The 11088-nt window shown below is 36.8% G+C and overlaps 3 protein-coding genes across 3 annotated transcripts; 1 reads left to right on the top strand and 2 right to left on the bottom strand.

The window, feature by feature from the left end:
* Nucleotides 1-153: 153 nt before the first annotated feature.
* On the bottom strand, nucleotides 154-4795 carry oxt (Xylosyltransferase oxt). The gene is made up of 7 exons (XM_029319439.2): nucleotides 4111-4795; nucleotides 3284-3762; nucleotides 3064-3206; nucleotides 2815-2981; nucleotides 2116-2497; nucleotides 1002-1963; nucleotides 154-906 (listed from the first exon to the last, which is right to left on the bottom strand). Exons 1-7 carry the CDS (start codon nucleotides 4276-4278, stop codon nucleotides 448-450), a joined length of 2760 nt encoding a protein of 919 aa, XP_029175272.2. The 5' UTR covers nucleotides 4279-4795; the 3' UTR covers nucleotides 154-447.
* ecd (ecdysoneless cell cycle regulator) lies at nucleotides 4535-10396 on the top strand. Its single transcript, XM_029319440.2, has 5 exons — nucleotides 4535-5111; nucleotides 5548-6041; nucleotides 6369-6876; nucleotides 7009-7207; nucleotides 7358-10396. Exons 1-5 carry the CDS (start codon nucleotides 4838-4840, stop codon nucleotides 7785-7787), a joined length of 1905 nt encoding a protein of 634 aa, XP_029175273.2. The 5' UTR covers nucleotides 4535-4837; the 3' UTR covers nucleotides 7788-10396.
* On the bottom strand, nucleotides 8368-10753 carry LOC114943752 (tether containing UBX domain for GLUT4). The gene is made up of 7 exons (XM_029319441.2): nucleotides 10586-10753; nucleotides 10422-10477; nucleotides 10086-10335; nucleotides 9518-9967; nucleotides 9089-9446; nucleotides 8826-8991; nucleotides 8368-8762 (listed from the first exon to the last, which is right to left on the bottom strand). Exons 1-7 carry the CDS (start codon nucleotides 10670-10672, stop codon nucleotides 8561-8563), a joined length of 1569 nt encoding a protein of 522 aa, XP_029175274.1. The 5' UTR covers nucleotides 10673-10753; the 3' UTR covers nucleotides 8368-8560.
* Nucleotides 10754-11088: the final 335 nt, after the last annotated feature.

The raw sequence follows: 11088 nt of genomic DNA, 5'->3' as shown, positions 1-11088 counted from the left end.
GAATGTTAAATTATCTTTTTGTTTTAAATAAATACAATATGCATACTATATTTTATAAATACATATTATATTATAAATACTAATAATTATTATCAAAAAGTATTTTAAATATTTTTCTTGATATTTTAAGATAAGGAGAAGTATAGATTCCCATTTTTATCAATATAATTCCTTTAATGTGAAAATATGAGACAGAGTTATTAATTATAACATACCAAAGTTATAATATACCAAAAGTTCATGTATACATATATGTATTATGTGTACATGTTTATGTACACATAATTTATATGTACGTATACATTATATACAGCTTTTTCTTATAAATATGAACTATATATACATAGTTTAGTTGATATAAAAATATCTAAAGACATTTTATAATCTTTATATACACACATATAATAGTTTCAAAACGGCAAAAATGGCACGTAGTTGAATAATTAATCAGTAGTTTTGACATAGGTTACGAGTATCAGCCTTTAAATCGGGGCTCAAAGAGCTCCAATGGGTATCGACACACCTTTGTAGCTTCAATTCGGTCTCAACCTCGCCGGCCTCACATATTTCGTCAATTTTATAATGCTCATGCACCAATCTATCTATCCAATCGTTGAGGTCTTCACCGATCCTATTTTGACTGTGCGTAATGATCTGCTCATTTGTTATCGCAGATTTCATTAATTTGGACCAATTTTTGTTCATTTCCTCTGTAATGTGATAAATGGTGCTCCGACCATCTATTATTTCCTTGAGTTTCTCCGAGTCTATTTTCTTGGCCTTCCAATAGGACAATGGAATTACCAAAAATTTCAATTTTGTGATCAATTGAGTATCGACAATTAACAATAGTCTCCAAGTACCAATGGTTAATTGCTCGTTCAATTGTGGTTTAATGTGTCCTACCTGAAAAGACATTTATAACAAAGTTATAATATTATATTATAGAATTGAAGTAGAAAAAATTGATAAAATTTCACAATTGTAAACAAATTAGTTACCAAAGTCATCTCTTCGACCAAAATATGATTCACATCAACGAGGCGACCATATGGATCAATCCATAAAACTGATATATTTTGTGGTACTGCAACACTTGCATCAAATTCATAAGCTAAAACCGGACTCGAATATGGTCCTATGCTGCCCATCAAATTTCTAAACTTTTGTTCCTTTTGATCGTAATCGGTACCAACGGAGAGACTTCGTATCTTCCTCGACCATCCTGATCTTAGTTTACTAGCAGAAAAGTTATAATGCATAGAAATCAGAGCTTCCACGCGTGTCGCGCGATTATTAGATATCGCAGATATGTCGAGAGATTCATCTTTGTATTCCGCAAGAATTAATACACCGATGAATCGATTCTCGCGAAAGTACGCAGTGTTTTCCAACAAGTGGACGTTTTTACTATCCATTTCTAATTTACGATAGGTCAGCCTTGCCAAGGAATACGAAAGTGTTAGTAATGCATCATCTGGTAGTGGACTCAGATCCGCGTGATGATAGAGACTTTGCCAGTACGTGTCGTAACCCCTGACAGTTTTATTTATTCTGTCGGGATACAACCATTCTGCCACGCGGTCGATAATTTTATAATCGATGACGGGTTCGAATTTACGGGCGAAGAATATATTACGATTCTCCGTGTTTTGTAATCGATTGAAATCCTCGAGTTTAAAATCGTTTGGACTGCATCCACACCAATCCACCACTGCCTTATACTGGCACTTGCAACCCAACTTCCTCTTCCAATTAGTCATGTGCAGATTATTGTCTATATAAGTGTTGCAAAATCGCGAATTTCTCAAGACGGTATGTAAGAACGATTCGGCTGGCAGCAGGGTGTACTTGAACAGTTTCAGCAGCTCGTTTACCAAAGGATCAGGATTCGGACTTGCGACGTACTCGACAAAGTCGCGACTTAAAGCGAACCAATCGCTACCACCATCAATTTGAATACCTAACAATTTACAAGTTTATTAAAAAAATGTTTTACTATGCATGCAAAAAAACTAAAAAAAAATATATAAAGTATATAATATAAATAAATAATATAATAATAATAAATAAATAATATAAATAATATAATCTAATATAAATAAAATTACATACCATCTGGTAATTTTCGATCGCCGACTCGCCACATGCGCGCTTCACATTCAACGAAGGTCTTGTCCAGACCTTGTTTCGCTATAAAACGTTGAACTTCTCTTCCATGTGATTTTGCAAAGTTCATATCCCTATTCCAACTTAGAAATTCGGTCAGTTGACTGTTATTTTTCAGAGGAAAGTCAGATTCCGAAAGATTTACAAGAAAATCCCAATGTTGATGATGTGCGAGCATTTGTTGCGCAGACTTCAAAAATGTAGTCAAAAGACTTGCACCACCCCAAATGCTTGCGTGTCGCAAACCCTCCCCTCTCGCTACTTTGATATTATTTAATTTACATGATCTTTCTAACTCTAACATTTCTCGATATAAATAATCTTGTCTCTGAAAATATCAATAAGGTGATTGAAATATTGCTTTAATTTATTCATCAGATTTAATATCATTTGTGTGTTAATACTGTATTACATTTAATACTAATGCATATGTAATAAAAGAATAATCTTTGTATAAAAATCATTAAAGATCTAGGAATCTAAGAAGATTAAATTAAAACAGAAATATATAATAAAGTTGCAATTAAAGGAATTTTTTTTCGCAATGTAACTATTTTTATAATTTGTATAAATTCATCAAATGTAATATGTCTGATCTTTTTCATATACTTAAATATATAAATAAATAGAATTTATTTTACTTACTGCATCAACATGAATATAGAATAAATGCGAAGGATGATACAAAATACTAATGAGTCGTCTCACTTGCCTACTCGCCCTGCCATTCACTGTCAGAAGATAGGCTATTCGCACAGGTTGCTCAGGTTCATTTCTTAAACTCGAGTTTCTTGCCTCTTGAGGTTTAAATTCTGCAAAAGTAAAAAGAAAAATTTTTAATAATTCTCTGGATATCCAAAATAAATATCTATATATTTTCATTAATTCACATACTTCGAATTCCAGTCCAATATACATTAATAGTTAAATAGCCACCACATGTTTGTCTCGGATTACCGGAACATTTCATATTGCAGCTAGAATCTGGTAACCGTTTCGTCTGCAATGGCTCTTCCATTCCACAAAAACACTCCATTCTAAAATTATACAATTTTATAATGTGTTTTGAAAAGATTACACTAAAATACATGTTGTAAATTTTTGAGACACTAACGAGTATTCTGTACCAGCGTATGGAAATCCAGATTGAAGACACATATAAGCGCAACGCTCCGGCGTATTGTTCCCTTTGAAGATGTGATAATAACCAGAAAGCACTCTCAATGTCTTATCATCTTTATAGCAGCCCAAGTTGATCGGCATGCCTGTAAAACCTGGAGAATGAGGACATGAAGATTGTATTCTTTCCGGGTACAATAAACCCTGCTGGCTAAGGCACGTCACATTGACAATGCGTTGCTTGCATGCTTGATTCTGAGCACGTGTTATGGCACTCACTGCTTCTCTGATCGTAACCTCGCACATAGGTGTGAAATTTAACGATTTACGATCTAACTTAATTCGGGCAGTGCGATTTCTTAATTGAGATTGCAGTGCTTGCTTGTTCAAATTTGTTTGCTTGTCCGGTGGAAGTTTTAGTTGACGTAAGCCTTTCGGCAAGCCTTCATCTTCTTCAGGTTGAGAAGAGCCACCCTGCAATTTAACAAACAATATCAATAATAGTCTAAATTGATAAATTTATTATTATTATTATAATTTTATTGCCATCATGTATCTTTTTAACTAAACCTTAAATTAAATTTTATTAAAGTAAACTGTACTTGAAATTAATGAAAAATGTGGTTTTGTTAATATTTTATTTTCACAAGGTTTAGTTTACGAAAACTTTTCAATCGCTTATAACTCGAAAATCATTGATGCCTCAATATTTTTTCCGAGGAAAAATTGTCTCTAAATAACAAGATCTTGTATATTTTTGATGTGACACCTCCTATCTGACACCCTGTTTTCTCTCGAGACGAAGGTTAGATGGGGAATTACCTCTCCGGATGACAGCCGGTTGGACTTATTTCTACCACTGTCCAGACCGAAAAACGTGTGCAGGTAGATCTGGACGCATAATACGGTAATGCCGAAGACGAAGAGCAGCCGATACTTGCGTAGACAGCTCGACGATCGGCCGCCCGGGTGGCTTTTGGTGGTCGCCATGTTCCGCGAATTTGTCCTCGCAATTACCGTATATCAATTACAATTTATGACCCGAGAATCCGGGTCTTATCACGACGATGGCTTCATTTGTGCAGCTCTACGTCCCCTGTTTTTTTTTCAGGGAAAAACCAGGAAATCCATTTCTCCACTCATGCGCCTCGTATCATCGCGTTCCATCGCATGCACTTCGCAGTTTGCAAGCACCGTGATGTGACAGATTGGCATCCCCCAACGAAGAAGGTTAAGTTAGGTCAGGTTAGGTTAGGTTGAGCTCGCACGTCATAGCGCGTGCCTGAGCTGCACCAATTCGACAAGGGTCGCGTAGGTTATGGTCGCGTATCCTGAATAATGCAGTAAACAACTTCAGTCACGCTTTTTATCACCTATGCGGTGGTCATCTCCGAGGAACGCCCATGGGAGCCGAGCATCGTGAGGTCATCTATTCCAAGTCGACGCGAGCGAGCGAAGTGACGTAGAGGTGACGCGCGCGTTTGACAGATAATTGACGTTTCATTCGGAGGGCGAGAGAGAGAGAGAGAGAGAGGGAGAGAGTAGTCGGATGTCGCGCCAGAAAATGGCAAATACCGCGGTAATGCACAAGGCCAAGGAGGAGGACATCCTCGAGTGTTTCCTTTACCCCAAGTTCTGCTACGCGTCCGACCCGGACGCGGTGACGGAGGCAAAGCTGAGCGAGGAGATCGCTAAGTATAACGTGGAGATCGCCCAGTTCGTCGCCGAGCACATCTGGCATGGTGACAGCTTGAATTTCCGTCCTAGAACGAAGCAGGCGATGTTACTGAACAGGATTCTCGAGGGATCTGCGGTGGAGGAAGGTGAAATATTTTGTCTCTGTAGGCTGTCTGACATAAGATGTCATGAAAAAAAAAAAAAAAATAATTAGATCTTGTTATTTGGCAACAATTTTTCCTGAGCAAAAATATTGAGGCGTCAATAATTGTCGAGTTATAAGCGATTGAAAATAAAGGCTTTTTCGCAAACTAAACCTTGTGGAAATAAAATATTGACAACAAAATCACATTCTCTAATTAATTTTAGTTAGAGTTTACTTTAATGAAATTTTAATTTAAGGTTTAATTAAAATACACGATGACAAAAATTGAGAACATGCAAAAAATGATTGCCTCCTTTTGACATTTTTGCTGAGAAAAAACACTGACACTTTATGTCAGACACCCTGTATATGTGTCATTTTTTTCTCTCTCTAGAAGAATCACTAATCAATGATAATAATCGATCATTTCTCATTAGATTACCATACCTTGCCTCATATTTATGCGAAACTGCGTTTCGACGAGGACATAAGCGACGAATGGCTGACAGTATTCCTAATATTTAGGCTTACCAAAGTTTTCGATGGATTGATCGCTAGAGTAGTGGACTCGGATGGAGAATTTCTTCTGATAGAAGCTGCTAATGTCCTGCCGCTGTGGGCCAGCCCTGAGACGTGTCAGGATCGTGTGTTCATTCACAATGGTGATATTCATGTTATCAGAGAAAGAGGAACGTCGTTTCCCAATTTGCTGAATAATATCAATGGCAAGCCACACATCTCCAAGATGTCTGAGAAGGTGCAGCTTGTATTGCAAAAGCGAATCGGTATTTATCCTGATAAAATTCAGAAGAGGAAACATAAGGCTAGGGCATACCTGCCGGAAAAAGCGGCCTCGATACTTCGCCTAGAACCAAGACTTATAGCTCCAGTGATTAGAACCATTTATCATTCGGATCCACTTGAACGCAAGGTATGTACATGTAAATTAAAGTTATACAAGATGTCCCATAGCAAATTGCTGAAACTAATCAGCTGTCATTTTTTAATAGTTATTGAGAAAACAAAAATTGTGTTGAAAAGAGGAAAGTCTACCTTTTTAAATGGATATAAATACAATGTTTGTATACTAGTTTATTTTATTGAAAAAAAAAGTAATGAAAAAAGTGTTAATTTTCTCAATAATTGCATGCATTAAAAAATGACAGCCAATTAGTTTCAGCAATATCCTATGGGACACCCTGTATATAATTGCCTTATATTGCTATAAGTGTATACATATTACTATTTTACATTCTAGGTTTGTCGCGCCATGAGATATTTTCCACCCGAACAACGAACTATGGTCAATGTCAGAATGACCAAGTGTTTGTACGCGATGGCGACGCACTGTCGTTATACCGGTGTTCCAAGAACAGGTTGGAACATCCCACCTGCAACTTGCTCAAAATATAATGCTCATGTTCTCGGAGTTAAGATAGCATGTGGTTTAGAGATGCTAGTAGCTCGGGCCAATGAGGAACGTAGAAAACGTACCAAGGAACAGTCGGACGTTCCCGATGACGCTGAGAAATTAAAGCTGAACGAACCAGCTTTCAATGCTTACCTAGCTCGTTTAGAAGCGAACGGTTACTTTAGAGATCTGTTGGAAGGTAGCCAGGAACGTGAAAAGCTGCTGTCTACAGCAAAAGAGTATTTCTTGAAGCATGCAACTTTATTTGATAATCTGTCAGATTTGTACGAAAGTGATGCTCAGAAAGTATTAGAAGCATGGGAGAACATTCAAACGAATGACATTGAAATGCATGGTAATTTGTTACTTATTACTTTGAAATTTATAGTTTAAAAATTGAGACCTTATAAAGTAGCATAGTAATTTTTCGATTATGTTCACTCATATACACTTGTTGCTACATTTAAATAATACTTTTGATGTATAGCTCAAGATGAAACTATGCTCAGTCCTGTGGATAGCGATAGCTGGTTAAACGTGGATCCAGCACAATTAGAAACGTACTTGTACCAACAATGGGGCAACGTCAAGGATAAAAAATTGGAGCAAGAATCTTTAAGTCTCAGAGAGAAGGTGCAATCATTCCTCAACCAAACTAGCGACGTTGATGGCGTTCATTTCTTAGGGTATAACATCTATATATCAGGAATAATAATATATAATAATATTATTATATATTATAATATATATATATTATATTTTGAAGAACAAATGAATCTAATGTATTCATAATTTAGTTTAAAATGGAAAATACAATTGTGCATTTTACTCTTCAGGGAACAATCGATGGAAAATGACATGCAAGATGCGGAGGATGGTGCGCGAATAGACTTCGACGCGGATGTATTCGATAGTACATTGAGAGGTATCCTCGATTTAGTTGTTCCGGGAGGAGAGGGAGAATTCGAGGGTAGCTCGGAGGGATCATTAGGCGGCGACGACGAGGACAAAGGCGGCGATATGGACAAATACATGCGACTGTTGGACTCGCAACTACAATCGCAGATGGTAAAAGACGAGAGCGCGGTAGCGAATGAGGACGATAATAACAGCGCGGATCCCGTAGAGGCAAATTTGCGAGAAAGTATCGAAGCGGAGGCCGGCGGTTCCGGCCCGACCGGGAACATAATCGGTGGTCCTGTTCGAAGGCTTATGCACTTGCAATTGCAATCGCCCACAACGGTACCGCCTGACTTACAAAGTTAATGGCACCTCGACGAGTAGATCATTAATATATAGTCGATTCACATTAACGATCGCAGACATTATTGCAATCTTTCGCTTCATTCTGCAAAATACATAAGCATTATTCACCATTTCAAGAAAGAAAAAAAAAGAAAAGAGAACTTGTGATTAAAATCTCGTTACACTAATATCCAAAATTTATTACTTAAAAAAAAAAATATATATATATATACAGGTATATATATATATATATATATATACTTAATGTTATATCGATAAAAGCACCTTTATCACACAGTTACTATCATTGCTGCATATATTTCACACGATTGTACTTTTCATCACTCGACTCTCTATAAACACTGTTTTTCATACAAATTATATATATATACACAGATATATAAAATGTTATTACTGCGGCCATAGAATTAGATTGTAAGAACTTTACTATTTGTATATGTAGCATTTTGTTTTCACTTTTATAACTAATTTTACTAAACGTTGAACTCTCTCTCTCTTTCTCTCTCTCTCTCTCTCTCTCTCTCTCTCATGTGTACAGCTTTGTACATTTCAATTGGAATAATGAGATACACGTTAGACATTTGTTGTGTACAGATTTGTATATTTTAAATTTGCTGTAAGGACGAAACATGTATCCACATACATGTTCACACCATACATGCGCGTACACTAGTAATTTGCATAAAAAAATCCCGTATAGAATATTATTTATATATATTACAATTTGAAAAACCAACTCTTTTTCTCGGTGCTATTGGCAAAATAATTAATAATTATTTGGGACCTGCCTGTTTGAACCATTTTGGTGTCCTGTTTTCATTCCGAGCTGTTGACGATGACGATGACGATGACGATGACGATGATGATTTACCAGTACCACTTGGTCCCGGAGTAACATGATTGCTCCTGCTCTCGATAACTGTGCCTCTATCATCTCCAGTTGCTGTATCTTGTTCTTTTCGCATCGTAGCGGTTCTATATAGATAAACATAAAACTTAAAGACAATCGACATCGATAATACAATCAGTATTCTTTACCTAGATCTTATAGCTTCGATCCCAGCAGCTCTAGGATCTGTCAATTTCGTTTTTACATTCCTCCTGAGCGACGATTGACCGGAATAATAAACGATAGCCGAGGGAACAAGATTTTCATCTATTAATCGCGCGTCAGGATCTAGGATATGCTTTGGCGGGCTAGTGTCTGCAAAAAAATATAATAAAATTTTACTATAATAAAATTATTATACGTTTACTCTATTCACATAGAATGAATACGATAATTGCATGTTATTACTCACAGATAACAAATTCACAATTTGGATCGTCCAAATAATCCTTGATAAAGTTCTTCACAGTTTTAACGGTCTCTAACGGTCCGAACAAGCCCTGAAGAACAAATTGATCGGGGAACTGTATACGAATTACAGTACGCCGATACTTATTCAATCGGTCCAAAGTGCGCTTATCTTGATCCAGCTGACGCTGCGCCTCTGTCAGAAGCGGAGCGTCCTCGAATTGTTCCCTGCGACGCTTAGCATCTCGCAACAGAGTCTTCGCGTCGTGCAAATCGAGTTCGTAGAAGTTATCCGGCAGTTCGTCCTTGGGCAATGCCTGAGTCCCAGCTTGATTAAATACCAAAGCATTTCTCTCCCCTAACTGTAACAAAATTTACAATAAGTAAACGTGTCATTTGAATGAGATTGCACGTTTGCACAATTACACCTTACAAACTTCACTTCGTACACATCTTCCTGGACTTTTGTATTCGCCTCTACATTGCACTGATCTCTTCTAGTCTCATGATTCTCTTTCTGACTAGATGCAGCGGCATGACTTTTTTCCATTATACATATATCCTTTTCTTGTTCTTTATTATCAGGCACATTTATTTTCTTATCTTTTTCATCAATCTTTGCTTCAGACTTTTCTACTTTTGATATATTTATTGATGAATCGTCCAGCGTCTTACTACATTGGGGTATGGATGATGGCACTCTTTCGGGACAATTGCTTGATGTTTTATCCATCGCTGCTGACTTTGGGTGCAAAATGCTAGATACATGTGCTTGAGTTTTTAATTGTGCGGGATCGCGATACATCAATCGCAATATTGCCTTTCCACTATTGAGGCCTAATGTCTTCAATGTTGTCTTTTCTAATGCTTCTCTCCCGCATATCTATATAGAAAAACTTTAGATATATTTTCTTTTCTACGCTCGCGGTTTACATTTAACAATAGAATGTAAGGTATCAATTTTTTTCCGCATATGCAAATATGTATATGTGTACACATACTTCTCGATGCATGTAGATTAATACAGCTCTCTCAAGATCCGAATCGGGATATACTTCTAACAATGCTTGAGCTAACGTTGTTTTAGGCGGAAATTCGCGCATTATTCTCTCTCCCTCCTCTGGTTGAATGCCAATTGTGACATTCGATATTGAACGCGTCTTTGCGCAGGCTACCATCTCTAGTTGAGCGTTATTTGGTAAACCAGTAAAGCGAAATATCGTGTTAGGATCTAGAATCTGACGATTGTGTCTGTAATAGATGAGACGAGAGATGTAATATATAAAAATTATATCACATTACTGCAAAAATATTCAAGTGTAAAGCGTTCTACTCACTTTATGTCATAATCGTCGGCGTTGAAACCTTGCTTCTGACATACTTCCTCCAGAATCTGCAAAGAGAAGAACCTTCGTATGAAGAACGACGTTGTTCCTCATTTAAACGAATGTAAATGTCACAATCTTTTTGCCGCGTAAAGAGTCGAATGAATCGATTTTACCTGTAAGATCGTCGTGTTGATCGTAACCTTCACATTCTGCCGGCGACCATTCGGCGCAAGAACTGTGACAGCTTTATTTGCCGCCATGGTGATTATTAAAACTTCAAAACTGCTCTATTAAAGCGGCCATCAACAGCTGATTCAAAGCAACGTCACTCGCGCAGACGTTTCACACGTCACTTTCGCGACCGCAATTTCAAGTCCTGTACTTATGAATTGTATATTCACTGATCTCTATGTATGTTATACAGGATGTCCCATTTTAATATCTCTAAATAACATTTTTTATTGTAGAAGAAAATGTTTCAGACAAAAGTTGTATTGATATTTTACATTGTATGTTAAAAAATTATTAATTTCGAAGTTTTATAACTCAAAAAGTACTTAATGAAAAAATACCTTATTATAGGAAAGCTCTTGAGATAAATTACAAGAATATGCAATGAAAAATAGTTAAGTGGTTTCATTTAAGAAATTGAAGGTGCGACCTTCACGTAACCTGC

The sequence above is a fragment of the Nylanderia fulva genome, unplaced genomic scaffold, assembly GCF_048542155.1.
Source record: "Nylanderia fulva isolate GAGA-0341 unplaced genomic scaffold, ASM4854215v1 Scaffold10, whole genome shotgun sequence".
Taxonomy (NCBI): domain Eukaryota; kingdom Metazoa; phylum Arthropoda; class Insecta; order Hymenoptera; family Formicidae; genus Nylanderia; species Nylanderia fulva.
The sequence above is the reverse complement of the archived record's forward strand: the minus strand, read 5'-3'. Positions and strand labels throughout refer to the sequence as shown.